Consider the following 21,513-nt stretch of genomic DNA (forward strand, 5'->3'; position numbering starts at 1 on the left):
ACCCAGTATACCAAGGTCAATATTACCAATGACACCACTAAACAAGAGACAAATAATACCACCACACCATGACCACATATTACTACCACATAGTGACTAAATAATACCATCATACGGTTACTGAATAATACCTCCACACCAAGATCTCATATTACCACCACGTAGTGATTGAATAATACCGGCATACTGTTAATGAATAATACCGCCACACCATGACCACATAGTGACTGAATAATACCGGCATACTGTTACTGAATAATACCGCCACACCATGACCACATAGTGACTGAATAATACCGGCATACTGTTACTGAATAATACCTCCACACCAAGATCACATATTACCACCACGTAGTGACTGAATAATACCACCATACTGTTACTGAATAATACCGCCACACCATGACCACATAGTGACTGAATAATACCACCATACTGTTACTGAATAATACCGCCACACCATGACCACATAGTGACTGAATAATACCGGCATACTGTTACTGAATAATACCAACACACCAAAATCACATATTACCACTATGTAGTGACTAAATAATACCATCATACTGTTACTGAATAATACCGCCACACCAAGATCACATATTACCACCACGTAGTGACTGAATAATACCGGCATACTGTTACTGAATAATACCGCCACACCATGACCACATAGTGACTAAATAATACCGGCATACTGTTACTGAATAATACCGCCACACCATGACCACATAGTGACTAAATAATACCACCATACTGTTACTGAATAATACCTCCACACCAAGATCACATATTACCACCACGTAGTGACTGAATAATACCACGATACTGTTACTGAATAATACCTCTAGACCATGACCACATATTACCACAATATAGTGAATGACTAATACCCCCATACTGATACTGAATAATACTGCCACACCATGACCACATATTACCACCACATAGTGACTGAATAATACCGGCATACTGTTACTGAATAATACCGCCACACCATGACCACATAGTGACTAAATAATACCGGCATACTATTTCTGAATAATAACTCCACACCACGATCACATATTACCACCACGTAGTGACTGAAAAATACCACCATACTGTTACTGAATAATACCGCCACACCATGACAACATAGTGACTGAATAATACCGGCATACTGTTACTGAATAATACCTCCACACCAAGATCACATATTACCACTATGTAGTGACTAAATAATACCACCATACTGTTACTGAATAAAACCTCCACACCATGACCACAAATTAGTACTACATAGTGACCTAATAATGCCACCATACTGTTACTTCTCACTGAGTATTTAATCCTTAGGAATATATTGTTGTTATCACCTAACCGTGATTACTTGATTCGTGAATCACATTGGCATAGTTAGATTATGACACCAATTACTGTTACTGAATAAAACCTCCACACCAGTGTATCTTTGTTTCTAATGCTTTCGCACTTTACATTGACACTTATAAAGTAGTAAGGTAGATCAACAAAAAATTGTTATGTTTCCACTTGTAGTGCTTATCTGAACTATTTAGTATTTTTATATTATTTTTATCATTTATTTATACTTTTTGTTTTTATTATTGTTTTTCTTTCATTTAGAAAAAGTGAGGACCAGTAACCTCACTTCTCAATTTTTTGCTGTAGGCTATCCCTGTATGCTATGCTTTCATGAGTCCCTACACCAGATTTGGAGGTGTGTAGGGTCATAGGGTATAGCACATGCACAATCAGATAGCACTAACATAACAATTTTTTGTTATTTTTTATAATACTACCATACCTCCACACCATGACCACATCTTACCACAACATAGTGACTGAATAATACCACCATTCTGTTACTGAATAACACCACCACACCACAACCACATAGTGACTGAATTATACCCCCATACTGTTACTGAATAATACCACCACACCATAACCACATAGGGACAATAATACCCCCCATACTGTTACTGAATAATACTACCACACCATTACCACATAGGGATTGAATAATAACCCCATACTGTAACTGAATAATACCGCACACCATAACCACAGAGTGACTGAATAATATCCCCATACTGTTACTGAATAATACCGCCACACCATAACCACATAGTGACCGAATAACCCTATTCGGTTACTGAATAATACCGCAACACCATAACCACATAGTGACTGAATAATACCCCCATTCTGTTACTGAATAATACCTCCATACTTTTACTGAATAATACCTCCATACTGTTACTGAATAATACCTCCATACTGTTACTGAATAATACCTCTAGACCATGACCACATATTACCACAATATAGTGAATGACTAATACCCCCATACTGATACTGAATAATACTGCCACACCATGACCACATATTACCACCACATAGTGAATGACTAATACCCCCATACTGTTACTGAATAATACCTCTAGACCATGACCACATATTACCACAATATAGTGAATGACTAATACCCCCATACTGATACTGAATAATACTGCCACACCATGACCACATATTACCACCACATAGTGACTGAATAATGCCACCATAATGTTACTGAATAAAATCCACTAAACAAAGATCAATATTACCACCATACAGTGACAATATAGTGATAGATACCAATTCTACACAGGCACTCTGCAGACCATATAAGTGACTACAGTACGTTGACATCCAGTGACTCACATGTTGAGAAGGCAGATGTGAGCCTTCTAAACTTAAACCGATCTAAACTTCTGATATATCTTTATGACATATCAAAAGTTTGATGAAAGTGAAGTTACTCTTCAGGCAAAGTATAAAGGAGACATTGGAGTATGTTGTGATTTGGATCAATATATAGTCTCCATGACAACACTGAAACTGACGGGAATCAGACGGGACATGTTGCCTTTAGAACCTCTCAGTAAGGGTATGTGCACACGCTAACTGCATTTACGTCTGAAATTACGGAGCTGTTTTCAGGAGAAAACAGCTCCGTCATTTCAGAGGCAATTGCTCGTACTCGCATTTTTCGAGGCGTCTTTGACGGCCGTAATTGTGAGCTGTTCTTCATTGGAATCAATGAAAAACGGCTCAAATTACGTCCAAAGAAGTGTCCTGCACTTCTTTTGACGAGGCTGTTATTTTACGCGTCGTCGTTTGACAGCTGTCAAACGACGACGCGTAAATTACAGGTCGTCGGCACAGTACGTCGGCAAACCCATTCAAATGCATGGGCAGATGTTTGCCGACGTATTGTAGCCCTATTTTCAGGCGTAAATCGAGGCATAATACGCCTTGTTTACGCCTGAAAATAGGTCGTGTAAACCCAGCCTTAAGCAGCTCAGGCTTTGGGGGGAAACTTCAAGTGATCACACAGCATAGAAGTAAGATATTAAAGAATAGTTTTCACAGTTTTAATATTCTGGTAGGTCTCCATAATTAAGCCCGATTGCCCAGCAGTATTATATATCCGCTGTTGGTCAGATGCTACAAATGGCAACATATTATAGTAACTCTGTTACCCATCATCCTTGACTATGAATAGCCCGATATTATACAGAAGCTATTGATGAGCCAATTGTAAAGAGGCAATAATCCAACCTCATGTTAGATTAATGTCATCAAACCTTTATTAAAACCTTGTTTTTGCAGGATATATTAAAGAATTTTCCGTCTCTTTTCAAATCTACTCTTGGTTTGCCTTCCAGGTTTCAGATGACTACTTTTCTATGATTGTGTCCACACTGCTCTCAGTCATAGTGACCTCTGAGCCTCTTCTCTTCTATGATGTTGTCCCCTTTTTACATTATCTGGAACCTGATGAGCTTATAGGGCTTCTACCTCCACTACAAGACGACAAGGAGGTGTAAGTTTCTCTAGTAATGCTAATATATCTATTTTATAAGTCTTGGAACTTTGCCTACGGCTGATCATCTAAGGAGTGAAAATAGTACCCAAATAATTGCAATTTGGATGATGTCATGGGCCTATCTAGAGCAGTAGCAGCATTAGCAGTTGTTATGGGGACCCACTGAAATGCAGGGACATTGCTCCTCTGTAAAAAGACAGTGTTGGCTTTCTGCTGTGCGTTGTCCTTTGTGCAGAAGATGTGCTCAGTGGAAAAAGGTGGTAGGAGCCCTTTGCTATTTTGCCCTTTGTATTTTATTTATGTCCCTGTATTATTCAGTTCTGTCTCAGTTGAAGCGTTGATGACATTTTCTTCATGTTCTATATGTAAGCTCATGTAATATCTTGTAGTAGTATAGATCCTCCTCCATTTTGGAAATGACCAGACAGTCTGAAATATTTAATCAAAGCATATTAACCCATTAATGACCAGGCCAGAAAAGGCCTTAATGACCAGCTAAATTTTTTCGTTTTTGCCTCTTTGTCTTTCAGCAGCCATAACGTTTTAATTTTTTCATTGAAGTGGCTATATGAGGCCTTGTTTTGTGCGGGAGAAATTGTATATTTTCCTGAGCAGTTTGAGGGTACAAATAATTTACTGTGTAACTTAAGTCATTTATTTTTGAGTCGGCGTGAATATAGAAAAGGCGATTTTTGGCATTGTGTCTCTTTTTTTTTTCATTTTTAATTTTTTTTAAAATCCCAGTCACATTTCATGCTAAATTACCTGTTAAGTTAATTCTTCGGGTTATTACGGTTGTGCAGATACCTAATATTAGTAGTTTTTTTTAATGTAATGTATGGACAATAAAACGTATTTTATGCTAAATAATTACTTTTTTGCAGACTTTTTTCTTCTTATTTTTTTGTTACACTTTTTTTTAACAACTTTATTGTTTACTTATAATGTATTAGCATATTCCTGCATGCTATTACATTATACTGTTTTATTATGACACAGGCTGCTGTTAGGGAAACACAATGTGTTCCCTAACAGCAGGCATACTGAACAGACAGCCCTGGAGTCCTTTCTAGGTCCCCCAGTCTCTAATTGCGTCACCGAGTTTCCTGTGCGATCGAAGAGGGGAGTCCCTTTTAATCATGCCGCGGTTACTGACCGCGGCAATCAAAGGATTAGACATCTGGGGTTGGAGTTTCCTCTGATCCCAGCTGTGTTCACTAGGCTTCCCTATGTACAGGAGCTGTTCATTACAGATCCTGCTTAGAGAATAAGTGTTCACAGGAGCGCTCATAGGCCTTTTCTACAGTGACGCCAAAAGATGTTGCTGTAAATTGGGGACCTGCACCGCCCACTGTTAAAAGACATTGGGCAGTTGTTATAGGGTTAAGGAATGAGGCCTTTTATTGTAGTACAAAACCATAATAACAAAAAGTTCTCTATTCCAAAGAATCTCAACAACTTACTTTATTAATATTATATTATCAGTCGATTTCTTAAAAAATAAGTTAAATATAAAGCAGGAAATTTATCAACACTGGTGCAAAGTAAAAGTGGAGTAGTTGCCTATATCAACCAATCAGATTTCACCTTTCATTTTGCAGAAAATGAAAGCAGAAACCTTATTGGCTGCCATTGGCAACTACTCCGTATTTCATTTGCACTAGTTTTGATAAATCTCCCCCCATTGATTTTGAGTACAGTTTGTGGGAGTGAGAGGCTATTTTCATTATATCGTTTCCTTAGATCACAGTCACGGGGCTGTTTATTCATATTGGTAACTGACAATGTACATGCTGAATGCTTTCACACTGGCAGAGATACACTGAAAACCTCTGGCAGCAGATTTCTAAAACTGATCCTGTTATTAACAATTGTAAGATATCCTGTACAGGCTTCAGGTCCTCAGTCACTATGCTGGATCTCTGTCCGAAGAACAGCGACTTGCGCTAGGGTTCTGGCTCCGCAGATCAACCTTGTTTCAGAATCTAACCCGAATGGACGACACTTTTATACTGCGAGTAGGAAATCTGCTTCCTCTCTTCTCATTGGATGTGTTTCTGCAGCTCAGTACACAACAGGTAAGAGGCAGTGACCAGTAACATAATGGACAATATGAATTCCAGTTAAAAACAACAGACACTAAAAAAAAATCTTGGTCACCCATCATAACCATGAGTTCCCTATGTGGGGCAATGCAGGGAAAAAGTTATCCTCTCTTTCACCCAGGGCAAATATTCAGCTTAGTACCCCTCCCCCACAATTTAATGCATACAAATCCCTGTATGTGGATTTGCCTAAATGGGTCGGTGGCCCAATCATAAGCTTGCCCTACCTGGGCATGCTGCTGACGGGTAATGGCCTTGCTCTCCTCCCCCGTGCAATGTGAATCTACTGACAAAATAGTATGTGTCCTCCTCATTAACACTTTATTAAAAACTCATGCTTTTGGTTTTAATGGCGTCCCCCCTCTACCCGACACTCATCACCTGGGGCACATGCCACGCCAGTCTCCCATCCCCAGCTACTCCACTCGAAACTATAATGAAAAGTATTTTCTATTAATGAGTGGTTCAGATTGAAGCAAATGTTTTTTGACCTTTTTGCTCTTCTATCAGGTTGTGAATATCCTCCCTTCGCTCCCATGGGATTTAACTCCTCCATACCAGAGAATTGTTGCATCCAAAGTGTTACAGGCACCAAATATAACAGTGCAGGATGTGGAGTTGTGAGTATCGTAGGGTCACCTCTGACAACTGGCGGATCATCTTTGTTCTCACACTCATCTTATAGACACGTTGTTGTTTTTTCCACAGAATGGGAAGATGTGTGTGCCAGGCCGATGTTCAAGATCTGAAACCATATGGCCAGAATATGGATATTTCCTTAGCTCTGAGAAGAAACCTTTTCGAGTGTGTGAGAAGAGGAGACTTCTTTCCAGACTCCATGGTGAAGTTCAATAAATCAACACAGACAATAAAGATACTATACCATTTTCTGGATTTCTTGATTCATAAGCAGGGACGGGACGTGCTCTGTTGTTGCCCAAGTCGGTGGTTTCAAAAGATAACCCGGGCATTCAACTGTCCCTTATCGCTACTCTCCCCGCCATTCCATAGTTTTCCTATTATACTGGAGAACATCGATTGGCTGAATAACATAGCTTTTTTTTTTTAAATTCCGCCCTTCCCTCTTTGTTAGGGCTCTAGACGACTGCCTACTCTGCATGACTTCCATAGATAAATATGGATAGGTACAATGTGAATGATGGTGTTTCATAATCCGTCATCAGTTCCAAGCTCTAATCCTGTGTCTCATTATTGTCGTCTGCTTAGATGTTGGAATTCCTGTTCGGTGATCTGCAGTTTCAGGACATTCGAAATTTCAGCTTGGAATCAGTCCCCAAACTATCTGTGGTCATACGTTCTCTGGGATACAATTTCCTACAGGGTCTGCGCCCAGAGCAATTGCTTCCTGTCCTTTCTGATGTGGCCTCAGTGACACTAACATCAGCTCAGGTAATACTACTTTATTATATGTAGTAATAGCAGGTTAGTGATAGCAACCTCTGTAGCAGTTCTATCTATCTATCTATCTATCTATCTATCTATCTATCTATCTATCTATCTATCTATCTATCTATCTATCTATCTATCTATCTATCTATCTATCTATCTATCTATCTATCTATCTATCTATCTATCTATCTATCTATCTATCTATCTATCTAGTAATCCAAAAAAACAGGCAGCACACCGTAGTTGAAGTGTAAAAAAAGAGTGGACTTTATTGCCCCATGTGTGACGTTTCAGCTCTATCCTCTAGAGCCTTTCTCAAGCCTTTCTCTAGAGGATAGAGCTGAAATGTCGCACATGGGGCAATAAAGTACCCTCTATTTTTACACTTGAACTACGGTGTGCTGCCTGTTTTTGGGATTACTGTATAGCTGCGATCTCGGTCTGCTCCCCAGGGCTTGCACCCACATCTTTTATCATAAACATAAGGGCAAAATCAAATTTAGCATTCATTATACTCACTCCACTAATATAATGAAACGTGAACATATCATACGCTATCATTACAATGACAGAACACTTTATAAAGAATGAAAGACAGGAAACTTATGGATATAATATAAGGACAGGCCTATATTGCATGTTGCTTTGAGATTTGTGTAAAAAGTTTTTTTATTTTCTTTTATATCAACTTCAGATAAAAATCTGCACAAAGAGCTGTAATTTACATATTGTCCACAAGATGGCAGCAGACGTTTTAACAGTTTATTGGTTTCACTAAATGTTTTGGGTTATAGCTTATTGTATATCTAACCTTTATATTTGGATCTTTCTGATTTACGTACAAATAGCATAATAATGACTGTGATAATAACAACTACAAATATATCATATGTTGAGGCAAAAAGTAGCAGTTATTAGAGGGTTTAGCTAACAATAAGTCTCTGTTCACATTGCTGTGGTCTACGTTCTGTCAGGTTTCTGTTGCCTTTTGACGGTAGGAGTAGATAAGTATGCAGCAGAAAAACTGAAACCAAATGGACCAAAAATAACTTAATTGGATCCGTTGCCATGAAGTGGTTTTGTACATAGCCCTAACCAGAACATTTTGCCTTGATTAACACAGGACGGAAAGGCTGCAGATTTTCCACAGCATATTTGCAGCGCTTCTGTAGCAGGTTTTTTTTTTAATAAAAGAAGCATTTCTAGACCTTTTGGGAATATTCCTGAGTGGAGCAACGGCGGTGCTTAAAAGTCCTGCGAATTGGGATTCACATGTATGTGTGTAGGTATGCACACAGTACATTGTTGTCATTTATTTTAATTTTGCATTTATTTCTGTATGTATTTTAGGCACGGGAGCTTGTTCAGAAGGTCCTAAATCCAGGAAATGTGAGTCTGAAGCAGTGTGTGCCTAAATCAATGTATCACAATATATCATTTAGAAATCCCATAAATGCAGAGGTCAGGACACGATTTTATTATAAGTGAGTTGGGCTGAGCTCCAATACCACACACATCACGAGAGAATAGAGTAACATCTTATTTTTGGGAAAAAAAAAATACCCTTTTTCTTAATCTCGTACAATCCTTTCTATAGTGGAGGGAGCAACTGGCACAGCAAGCTCCTCATTTGTCTGATCCCCTGAGGGCAGTACCACCCCTACTGCTCTTATATGACTGTATGCATTAGTGCAAGATTGGTTCTAAGTAGTTCAGACTTTGTCACTTTTTCTAAGACCAAATGTCGGCCATTAATTCCATGGTCATTGAAATGTCCACCATACTATCAATTGTTAGAGCAGCCACATGGATGTAATATTTAGGTGTTAATGTAATCCACCATGTGGTTTATGTATTTACCTTTATTATTTCTTTGTAGACATGAACGTTCTATATTAAACCAAATCTCCCACACACAGGTCTCAGATGAAGTGTTGTCACATTTGGGTTCCTTGGTGTTGGGGATCAGTCCTACGATTCTTCAGACGTTATCAACCAATCAGCTTGTAAAGCTACTGCCAGGCCTGACCAGTAATGCAGATATGCTAAGTTCTGCTCAAATTATGGCTGTCTTCAGGACAATGTGGGTATGTGTAGATGTCAAAATCGTTTCTGTTTTTGTTAATATGGATGTGTCCTTTCATACCCTTCCTCATATCTCAACATATCCTGAGATGTGTGGCGCGAGATGACCAGCTTTGAAAATACATGATTTTGCGAGACTCTGTCACGAGATGTCAATGTAATATATGTGTTTATGTGTGACCTCCCAGTGGTTGTGATATGAATTGCAACTTGTGGAGGGTTTTTATAGCATGTCGCGATATTGTATTGAATTTGTTTTATGAGAAATTGAGTCCTTAACCAAATTAAAGCAAAAGTTAAGGGTGGACACATCTGTATGTAGTGCACTAAATGATGTTTACTCTTCTGGGGCATACATTTCAAAAAACAGCCTTACTTGCTTCTAAAAGGGTTATTGGAGTGGGCACCAGTTTAAGTTGACCTCAACTTTGCTTTACAGACACCACAGCATAAAAAAAACCAAGGGAAGGAGGGTCTACATAGAGGGTAAATCTGCACCAGGCCCTGATTCCAGATTGGTAGTGTGAAAATGTAAACTAGGACATGGGGGGGGGGGGGGGGTGGGGGTATGGGGCCTCTTTACTCAATGTAGGATCCTGTACTTGTATTATATATTATATATTAACATATTTCCATTTGATATGTATTTGTCATATACAGGCATCAGGGAATGTTTCACTAAAGCTTATGGAGCTGGGTCCTCTTCTACCATCATTGCCACTGATTATGTTACGTACAAGAAGCAAAGAAGTACTGTCTAGCCTGTCCAATCTGAGGCCTATGGCTGGGGTGAAGTGGAGCCAGCAGCAGGTAGGACCCTTTATAATCAGTTAATTGTATTGATAATGTCTGCATACATATAATGTTACTTTCATGGTCTTTATAAATTGTACTGAAAGTTCCTGCTTCTCCTGGTTAGTAGAAAAAATCTGGAAACACGGTTTTAGGGCCACACTAATGTTTCATTTATTTACAGTTGTTGAATACTTTTAAGGCCTCATGAATATGGCACAACCATGTGCTTGGAGTCTCTTATGGACTTCAGGTGCCGCCATACAGCGCTGTTTTGCAGTGATATACTTCCCATAGATTTCCCACCAACCATTCACAAGTTAGTCCCCACACTTCTCAAGAGTGTAAAACAAAACAGGAAAATATATCACTTTTTCTAGTAATGAAAGAATTTGTATTTTCTTGTATTTTGTATTTTCATTCTATGACTTGTGATTTTCATTAAATTCTGGAGTTTACTCAGTAAGATATGAACATCAAATATTCTATATAAATACGTCATACTTATATTGAGTGTTCATGTTAATGAGTATTAGGAGGTTAATGTGACAATCACACACTTATCACATTCACAGCAGGGTACCATTTGCAGGCAGTTGAGGGAATTCATCACCCTTTCTATGCCAGTTTTCTGGCGCAGAAAAGTCACACAAGGTCCAAAATTTTATGCTGGCAGAAAAGTGGCGTAAATAATAGAGGAAATCTACACCAGCCCCTAACTGCCGTAGATTTCACTCTGTGGGGCATAGCACGATAAAGGCCCATGCCGAGCCCCGTGTCTTGCCTCCCCCGATCAGACTACCCCCCTTCCTCATTGGGCAATTAAAAAAAAAATGTATGCTCACCTCACTGCTGCTCTTCGCTTCTCCTTTTCCAGTCCCCTCAGGCTCCCTTAGCAGGCCACAGTTCATACGATGTCCTGATGCCGGGCAGCAGTCAGGACGTTGTATGTGATGCAGCAGTCAGGACGTTGAGTGCTGAGTCACATAAAAGGCCCGGTCGCTACTCAGCATCAAGACATTGTATGAGCCAAGGCATGCTGAGCCTGAGGGGACCCGGAAGAGGGAAGCGAAGAGAAGCATAAATTATTTTTATTTTATGTCTAATGTTGTCCAATCGGGAAGGGAATGGTTTGCGCACAGTTGGTGCAAGGTCAGGGGAAAGATGCGACAGATTTATTAAGACGCGTGCGCCCAGGGCCGCCATCAGGAATTTCAGGGCCCCCTACAGCTAAATTTTCTGGGCACCCCTACCGTGGCACCGCCTGTTAACGGTACTCCGTCCAGCACTATATCATGGTACCCAGGGCCGCCATCAGGGGGGGTATTATGGGTACTGATGTGAGAGGCCCGGCCAAACCTAATTGAAAGGGGGGCCCGGCAACCGCCGCGACTTGCCTTTGGTAGAAAAAAAACAGGCTCCTGCAATGGGGCCCGTTTTTTTCACCAAAAGAATGTCGTGAGCTGCGGGCCCACTTTCAATTAGGTTTGGCCGGGCCTCTCACATCAGTACCCATAATACCCCCCCTGATGGCGGCCCTGGGTAGCATGGGGGTCGTCATGGGGGCCGTCAAACACTGCCGCCCGTGCGACCGATCGCGCGCACCCGCAAACTCCCGCGCATGCGCACCCGCGACCGCCTGGAACCGCTCAACGAATTTTGAGGCAGATTTTGACCTGCCCACACTATCTTGCCGCGTTTTTTGCCCGCGGCGATTGAGGACAGCAGTCAAAAAACGCAGGGAAAAATGCATTTTCTGCCTCCCATTGATTTCGATGGCAGGTCAGAGGCGGAACTGCGGCAAGAAAGGACGTGCTGCTTTTTCTTTTTTCCGCGACTGGCTCCCATTGATTTCAGATTAAATCAATGGGAGGCGGTTTTGGAAGTTGTTTGGTGCTGATTCTGACGCAGTGTCCGAGTCAATATCAAGGGCCAAAAACTCTGTGAACTGGGCCTTATTGTTAGGGCTTATTCAGACGAACGTGTAATACGTCCGTGCAACGCGCGTGATTTTCACGCGCCTCGCACGGACCTATGTTACTCTATGGGGCCGTGCAGACTGTCAGTGATTTTCATGCAGCGTGTGTCCGTGTGTCCGCTGCATAAAACTCACGACATGTCCGATATTTGTGCATTGTTCGCGCATCACGCACCCATTGAAGTCAATGGGTGCGTGAAAATCACGCCCAGCACTTCCGCAGCAGTATAAACTATGAATGAAAACAGAAAAGCACCACGTGCTACAAACAGAGTGTCATAATGATGGCGGCTGCGCGAAAATCACGCAGCCGCGCATCATACGCTGCTGACACACGGAGCTGTTATGGACCTTTTGCATGCGCAAAACGCCACGTTTTTGCGCACACAAAAAGCACACGCTTGTGTGAATCCGGCCTTAGGGTAGGAACACACTAGGCATGAACACTGCGGATTTTATGCAACACATTTTATTGTGGAAAATCCGCAGCGTATTACAGTCGCAGCAGAAAGGATGAGATTAGAACAAATCTCATCCACACGCTGCAAAAAAAATGGACCTGCCGTGTGGCTTTTGGCTTTTTAAGCCGCAGCGTGTCAATGTATTCTGTGGAATCGCTGCTCCTCAGTTGCGGAAATGCTGCGGTTCTGCCGCAAAAAGCACACATGAGAAAAAAAAAAAAGGCACTTTTTTAAATTTATAAAAAAGTTTAGACTTGCCCCGGCCGTAGTCCTGGTGACGCGATCCTCTATTCTTAGCGCAGCCCGGCCTCCTGTCATGACGTTTCATCCCATGTGACTGCTGCAGCGGTCACATGGTCTACAGCGTCATCCCAGGAGGCGGGGCTACGTTCAGAAGAGAGAGATGCGTCATCTAAACTACGGCCGGGGTAAGTCGAAACTTTTTTTTCCCTGCAGGATTCCCGCAGCGGACACGCCTCACGAAACCTGCGCCACTATTTGGTGCGGTTTTGCTGGCGGAATTCCCTGCGGCTACCGGGGGCGGATAAGCTGTGTCGTTTTACTCAGCATATTCGCCTAGTGTGTTCCTTATGATGTCGCTCCTGGAGCTGCTGCCGGTCTCTAAATAGGCAATTGGTCCAGTAGAATTTGGAATTATTTTTTTTTGTGAACCAGCTTAAAAAAATACAAAACTTTTGTGTTAGGGCCTGTTCACATCACCGTTCGCTTCCGTTCCGTCTGAGGTTTCCGTCGGGTGAACCCCGCAACGGAAAGTGAAAGTGACAGCTTCCGTTTCCGTCACCATTAGCGCAGTCGACTACGCTATTGATTCCGAAAACCTGCCGGAATGGTGACGAACGGAAACCATTAGCGATGTTTCCGTCACCATTGAGATCAATGGTGACTGAAACGGAAGCTGTGCTGTCACTTTCACTTTCCGTTGCGGGGTTCACCCGACAGAAACCTCAGACGGAACCCCGGAACGGAAGCGAACAGTGATGTGAACAGGCAAAAGTTTTGTGTTTTTTTAAGCTGGTTCACAAAAAAAAATTATTCCAAATTCTACTGGACCAACTGCCTATTTAGAGACCGGCAGCAGCTCCAGGAGCGACATCATAAGGGACACACTAGGCGGATATGCTGAGTTAAACTCCACAGCTTATCCGCCCCGGTAGCCGCAGGGAATTCCGCCAGCAAAACCGCACCAAATAGTGGCGCAGGTTTCGTGAGGCATGTCCGCTGCGGGAATCCTGCAGGGAAAAAAAAGTTTAGACTTGCCCCGGCTGTAGTTTAGGTGACGCATCTCTCTCTTCTGAACGTAGCCCCGCCTCCTGGGATGACGTTGTAGACCATGTGACCGCTGCAGCAGTCACATGGGATGAAACGTCATGACAGGAGGCCGGGCTGCGCTAAGAATAGAGGATCGCGTCACCAGGACTACGGCCGGGGCAAGTCTAAACTTTTTTATAAATTTAAAAAAAGTACCTTTTTTTTTTTTTCTCATGTGTGCTTTTTGCGGCAGAACCGCAGCATTTCCGCAACTGAGGAGCAGCGATTCTGCAGCATAAATTGACAAGCTGCGGCTTAAAAAGCCAAAAGCCACACGGCAGGTCCATTTTTTTTGCAGCGTGTGGATGAGATTTGTTTAAATCTCATCCACTCTGCTGCGACTGTGATACGCTGCGGATTTTCCACAATAAAATGTGTTGCATAAAATCCGCAGTGTTCATGCCTAGTGTGTTCCTACCCTAAGGCCGGATTCACACGAGCGTGTGCTTTTTGTGTGCGCAAAAACGTGGCGTTTAGCGCATGCAAAAGGTCATAACCGCTCCGTGTGTCAGCAGCGTATGATGCGTGGCTGCGTGATTTTCGCGCAGCCGCCATCATTATGACACTCTGTTTGTATGTTTGTAGCACGTGGTGCTTTTCTGTTTTCATTCATAGTTTATACGGCTGCGGAAGTGCTGGCCGTGACATTCACGCACCCATTGACTTCAATGGGTGCGTGATGCGCGAACAATGCACAAATATCGGACATGTCGTGAGTTTTACGCAGCGGACACACGGACACACGCTGCGTGAAAATCACTGACAGTCTGCACGACCCCATAGAGTAACATAGGTCCGTGCGAGGCGCGTGAAAATCACGCGTGTTGCACGGACGTATTACATGTTCGTCTGAATAAGCCCTAACAATAAGGCCCAGTTCACAGAGTTTTTGGGCCTTGATATTGACTCGGACACTGCGTCAGAATCAGCACCAAACAACTTCCAAAACCGCCTCCCATTGATTTAATCTGAAATCAATGGGAGCCAGTCGCGGAAAAAAGAAAAAGCAGCACATCCTTTCTTGCCACGGTTCCGCCTCTGACCTCCCATCGAAATCAATGGGAGGCAGAAAATGCATTTTTCCCTGCGTTTTTTGTCTGCTGTCCTCAATCGCAGCGGGCAAAAAACGCAGCAAGATAGTGTGGGCAGGTCAAAATCTGCCTCAAAATTCTTTAAGGAATTTTGAGGCAGATTTTTTCGGCCTGCAAAATACTCTGTGTGAACAGGGCCATACATAAACAGCACTTTGAGACACTTTACTCACCGTGTCAGAAGAGCTGCTCCCACTCCAGTCCTCTTCAGGCGATGTCTTCGGTCCAGATGTCGTCCTTCACCTCCAGGCTCCAGGCTCCAGAAAATGGCAGGGATCGTAGAACTGCCGCCGCGCAACAACTAGACTCCTCCCCCTCTCCTTACGCAGCCACGCTCTGGAGAAGAAGGACGAGGAGGCGGAGTCGTACGAGGAGGCGGAGTCGTACGAGGAGGCGGAGTCGGACGAGGAGGCGGAGTCGGACGAGGAGGACGAGGAGGCGGAGTCGGAGGCGGACGAGGAGGACGAGGAGGACGAGGAGGACAAGTCGCAGGCGGGCCAGCAGGTAAGTAGACTGCGGCGCTGTCCAGTGTGGCTGTCCTTCCCCCTAGATCTTGTGTTGCGGGCGCACCGCCTCCCTCTCGGCGGGGCGCCTGGTCGTTCGCGCATGGGCGCGCGCGCTTGCGGTCGTTCGCGCTCAAGCGGGCGGTGTTTCGCGGCGGTGATAAGAGGGGGGCCCGCAGCTCACGGCGGTGTTTCACGAGAGGGGGGCCCGCAGCTCACGACATTGTTTTGGTGAAAAAAAGAGGCCCCATTGCAGGTGCCTGTTTTTTTCTACCAAAGGCAAGTCGCGGCAGTGGCCGGGCCCCCCTTTCAATTAAGTTTGGCCGGGCCCCCTACACTACTACCCCTAATACCCCCCTGATGGCGGCCCTGCGTGCGCCTCTTAATAAATCCGTCACATCTTAGATTTGTCATATTTCAAGATGACCTCATTTTTGGAATGACACAGAAACGCATAAAGAAATCGTCACTCATTAGATAGACAGACAGACAGACAGACAGACAGACAGATAGATGATAGATAGAAAACACATGACACCCAGACACCCAAGAATAACAATATTCACCCATGATACACATATTTAGCCTTGTGTGTCACAATGCTATTCATTTATGGCTCTAGATTTCCTTCATGTAAAGTGCAAATCAATGTTGTATGATATGTTTATCTAGAGATATAGAGACATCAAGTCACACTTGTATATATGAATACAATAAATTGTCTTCCTCATGTACAAGGCGCTGCTGCTGATCCGTGAGGCCACACAGATGAGTCGTATATCAGATGGAGTCAGGTTGGTTTGTGATGCCTCTATCCCGCAAACTCTGTTTATGGAAAGATATCTCTCCTGCTAAACCTTCTATACCTCCTGTATGCCACCCCTACAATGATGAACTAATATAAACGAATACATGGTTATTTGTTATAGAAGCAAAATGACTAACTAAATCAGTGGCGTTGCTAGCACCGGGCTTTCGGGGCCCAAGCCACCCCCATTTTTCATAACCAACCAGATACAAAACAGCAGCAGACTAGCATTATCAGGGTCGGAAGGGCCACTGTTTTTTGGCTTTCCCAGCTGAATAATACCAGCCTGCGGCCACCCCAGTACCAGACCATCCCTACACATGGTCGGGTACTGGATCGTACCCAGCTCTTCCCGACACCCCTGGTGGATGTGGGTATGGGCTAATAATGGGTGTTAGTGTTAGCCTTTTCACCTGCTAACACTAAACCTTAGTCATGGACGCTGTCATTCAGCCAGCGGACATAACTAAGGCGGAAGTAATAAAGTTTAAAAAAATACAAGGACATAGAAAAAATATTTTCTTGCAATAAAAACCCCCACAAAATCCTCGTTAACCATTTTATTGAGAATAAAAAAAAGCTGTAATCCAAGTAGTCCTCGAATCAGAAGTAGAAAGCGAAGCAATTCTTATACTTACCTTTCCTGGGTCCAACTCTGGAGCTGCACTGTCAGCTAGCTGGGCCCTATATCTAATCCTATCATGTGTGATAATGTCTGCTGAGCCACTGTATCTAATGCTATCCATAGCCATAGGATTGTAGTATATACATATATAGACTTATATACACATATAAATACATGCACACACATTTTTTTTTTTGGGGGGGGGGGTAAACACCCCTGGACTAAATTATCATATTCACTAACCCTGTTATATTTTCCTGCATCCTTCTGTTATCTGCCATACTCAAACATACCCATTCCCAAATTTTTTACCCCATCCTACTTCCCCATGGGTAGCGTTAACTTGAACATGGCTCCTCTTCTTTATAGGCATCACAAAAATACCATAAAAGTATAAAAGGTTTTGTATCTCTACATCAGGAGTTGGGAAAGGGGCAAGTGGACAAGCACCAGGTCTTCCTGTCCTAAGTTGGGTGGTGTGGTGAGATGTGCCAGCACCAGGTGGGGGTACATATTCATTGCTAGCATCTTCTCCCTTGAAGAGTAACTTCTCTGGTATTTTATTAGGAATCAATCATTGGTGCTTGTCATTCTTTTACCAAATTAATCTACAATTTTTACAAATAAAACCACTTCCTGGAACCTCATCCCATTGATCCCCATTTTTTGCTTCCAAAATTATTCCATAAAATAATTTATATCAACATATCGCACCTTATGTATCTATGTTATGTTCATGTCTCCAAATTCAAATCCTCCATCCCAAGTACATTGTATGATAGCTCTCTATTGTCTTCTACTTATGACTTTTAGGTCCTCAGCAAATTCCGTGACTGGAACGAACTGTGATTCCCTCAGAAGTCTTCTGCAAGATAACACCATACAAGCTATAGAAAAGTTTCGTGATGTCATCAACTCATTGCCCCAGCATGTGGTGAGAATAAATAATGGAGCCTTCGTTCATTGTTTGCACTGAATTGACTTCAGAAGAGTTTTCACTTATCAGCAAATTCTGGAATTAGACATCAAAATAGAAGATATCTGAGATATATATAAATATATGTGATATTTACTGTTATTTAATCTCTTATGCACTACTGCTATACCTCTTATTAGACATACCCAGATAAACAGATGCTGGGGATCTGCTAAATGTGGATGTAGCTTCTCTTATCTCTATTTAGCTTACATACACAGTGGTTGGCCGATCACAAGTACTGGCTGTCTATCACATATGCGACAGATACTATGAAGTTTGATATAACTGTTATATCTATTCCCATCTCTGGTTCTGTTTAGGTCCGCTGTGCACTGGATAAAGTAATCCCCCTTCCTCCATCCTTAACACTGTTGAAAAGTTTAAGCTCACAAATGATTGCCGAGATTCAGTAAGTCAAAGAGATCAACATATATGATAGAAAAGTAATGTTGTATGGTAAAAGTTATGGTAAATCAAATCCCTCAGTGCTAGATGTATCTCACAAGCTTTGGGTTTAGCTGTTCTTTAAGGTACAACTAATTTTAAAACCTACATTTTAAGGTCCCTAAAAGAACTTTAAAATATAATTAATTGATTAATGATTACTACATTAGTGAATGTTAAGAAAGGAATATTTCGGTTCTGAAGAGCTATAACCAGTTTTCACCTATGCACTGCGCGTGCTTGCGCTCCATTTAAAGCCTGTGAGACTGACGGAGATAGCTGAGTACAATGCTCGGACATCTCCGTCAATCCCATAGACTTTGATTAAAGCGGCAGCGCACATGATCGACCGCTGCTCCACTCAAATGGGGGAAAAGGGACCCCTCTTTCTGGCAAATGCTGGGGGTCCCAGTGGTTGGACCCCCCACTGATCTACCAGTTTTCATGTTTTCAGTGGGTAAGGGAAAACTGGTTATTGCTTCACTACTGTACCACCCCTTTGATTGTTCCATTGTTCATTCTTTATTTAGGTACTATATGAAGTAGTTATTTCTACACCGTATGACAGTATGCCATATTGGCGGTGGGGGGGGGGGGCACTAACAGAAGGTACTGCTCAGAGCATCATCCAATGAAATGCCAGTCCTGGAATTATGGGAACTTCCCACTATCAGCCCTATATTGTTTGAGCATCAGGTGCCTTTTATTTATTTTCCAACCTAACTCTCTCTCTGTTTTAGGACCAGTGCTGTGTCTCTACTCCCAGCCAAGAGCTGCAGACAAGTACTGAACATACTGAAATCAGAAGCTCAGTCTGTGGCTGCCTTACCTCAACAGCGTCGCTTCGTCTTGCTTGATGCTCTAATAAGTTGTTTGGTGAGAGGACTTATGTGTGGAGTTTGAATACTTTTCACGGATATATATATGTTTATATAAACACTACTGTTTGTTATCACAAAACTATCTTTCTTTGCAGAATTCAGCAGGAACCACTTCCACACAGGCACAATTTATTGTTCTTGGGGTCTTAACTCCATTTGTCAGAGGCTCAGCTTTTCTTACATTGTCTCAGGGAATGATGCTACAGAATGTGGAACGAGTGACAAATTACTGCTATCCTCAAGAAACACAGCTGCCTTTATCACAACTGCTGCAAGAGACACAGGGCTTTGGGTATGTACCCAGTGATGCAGGAATCCGAACAATTTCAGTATATACTTCAGCAGATCAATCAGTAGATGTTAGGACCTGCACCGATCGTGAGAATGAGAGTCACGAACCCCCGTTGCTCCTCATTGTTAGACCGCAGTAAGGAGGACATTGCATGGTAGAGCATGCATGCTGCCACAGGGGGAGCAGTGATGCGAATCTGGGGGTTTGGGATCCCTGTTCTCACAATCCTGTGGATAGGTGATAATTATTGATTCTGGAAATACCCCTTTGAAGAAGCTGTCTGAGATTAGAAACATAGGTCAGTTTTTTCCCCCCAGAAACAGCATCACTCCAACCAGGGCCGATTCTAGCTTTTCTGCTGTCTGAGGTGAAAATTGAAATGGCGCCCCCCAGATCTTGATTGACATCCCTTGGCTGTTCTACATCATCACCAGCCTCCTCCAACTCTTGTGGATGCCTTGTACTTCCCTGGCATGCCCGCTGCAGCAATGAAACCGGGCAGAGTACACCTCGCTGCACGGTTCGTGCCCAAGTAGTAGAGGACAATGGCGCATCCGAGAAAGTTGGAGGAGACTTGCAGTGATGTATAACAGCCAGGGGATGTCAATCAAGCATGGATAGGTGGGTTTGGAGGCAGGACTAGGTGACTCTTCAAGATAGCGGCACCGCCCGATGACCCTTTAATGAGTAATTAGCATATAGTGTGCACCGTTTTAAAAGTTGATTTGATAGATTTTGCTGCATCTGAAAAAAACACGTGGGAATGTTTGGGAATATTGTCAAGTCATGGTGGCGGTTCAAGGGATTAAAACTACCTGACAGGTTCCCATTAAATATACAATGAATTGAAAACAATTCATCTGCCCTTCAATTTTCTTATTATAAATATATCCTACATAATTGCAGCTCCAGAACAAAGCTCATACATATATACAACACCACAACCAAGCTCAGTACATAAATCCAGCACTAGAACCAAGCTCATACATATATACAGTACCACAACCAAGCTCAGTACATAAATACAGCACTAAAACCAAGCTCGGTTCATAAATACAGCACCAGAACAAAACTCATACATACATACAGCACCAGAACCAAGCTCATACATATATGCGGCACGAGAGCCAAGCTCAATACATAAATACAGCACTAGAACCAAGCTCAGCACATATATAAAGTGCCAGAACTGATCGGCGCTAAAATGTAGATAACAACAGTGTTTTTTTATTTTGAAAAACTATAATTTTTGAGCAAGTTATGAACAATTTTAGATTTATGCTAATAAGTTTCTTAATGCCCAACTGGGCATTTTTTTACTTTTGACCAAGTAGGCATTGTAAAGAGAAGTGTATGACGCTGACCAATCAGCGTCATACACTTCTCTCCACTCATGTCCATTTGTATTCACAGCACAGCGTGATCTTGCGAGATCACGCTGTGCTGTCACATACACCCACATTAACTTTACTGAAGTGTCTTGAGAGTGAATAGACATTGCCTCCAGGCAGGATGCGATGTCTATTCAGACTCCCGACACTTCAGTAAAATTTATGTGGGGCTTAATCACACAGTACAACGTGATCTAACGAGATCACGCTGTGCTGTCATTCAGAGCGTGATCTCGCGAGATCACGCTGTGCCGAGAGTGAGTCCCACAGTAACTTTACTGAAGTGTCTGGAGTGTGAATAGACATCACATCCTGGCTGGAGGCAATGTCTATTCACTCTCAAGATACTTCAGTAAAGTTAATGTGGGTGTATGTGACAGCACAGCATGATCTCGCGAGATCACGCTGTGCTGTGAATACAAATGGACATGAATGGAGAGAAGTGTATGACGCTGATTGGTC

General features: G+C 42.6%; 1 protein-coding gene across 1 annotated transcript; it reads left to right on the top strand.

Moving 5' to 3' along the window:
- The first annotated feature begins 6,231 nt into the window (after positions 1-6,231).
- On the top strand, positions 6,232-19,856 carry LOC142734844 (stereocilin-like). Its single transcript, XM_075849580.1, has 12 exons — positions 6,232-6,279; positions 6,493-6,602; positions 6,691-6,823; positions 7,210-7,392; positions 8,743-8,781; positions 9,312-9,479; positions 10,138-10,287; positions 16,370-16,425; positions 17,878-17,998; positions 18,364-18,452; positions 19,228-19,363; positions 19,464-19,856. Exons 1-12 carry the CDS (start codon positions 6,232-6,234, stop codon positions 19,797-19,799), a joined length of 1,569 nt encoding a protein of 522 aa, XP_075705695.1. The 3' UTR covers positions 19,800-19,856.
- Positions 19,857-21,513: the final 1,657 nt, after the last annotated feature.

Source organism: Rhinoderma darwinii, unplaced genomic scaffold (assembly GCF_050947455.1).
Source record: "Rhinoderma darwinii isolate aRhiDar2 unplaced genomic scaffold, aRhiDar2.hap1 Scaffold_984, whole genome shotgun sequence".
NCBI lineage: Eukaryota > Metazoa > Chordata > Amphibia > Anura > Rhinodermatidae > Rhinoderma > Rhinoderma darwinii.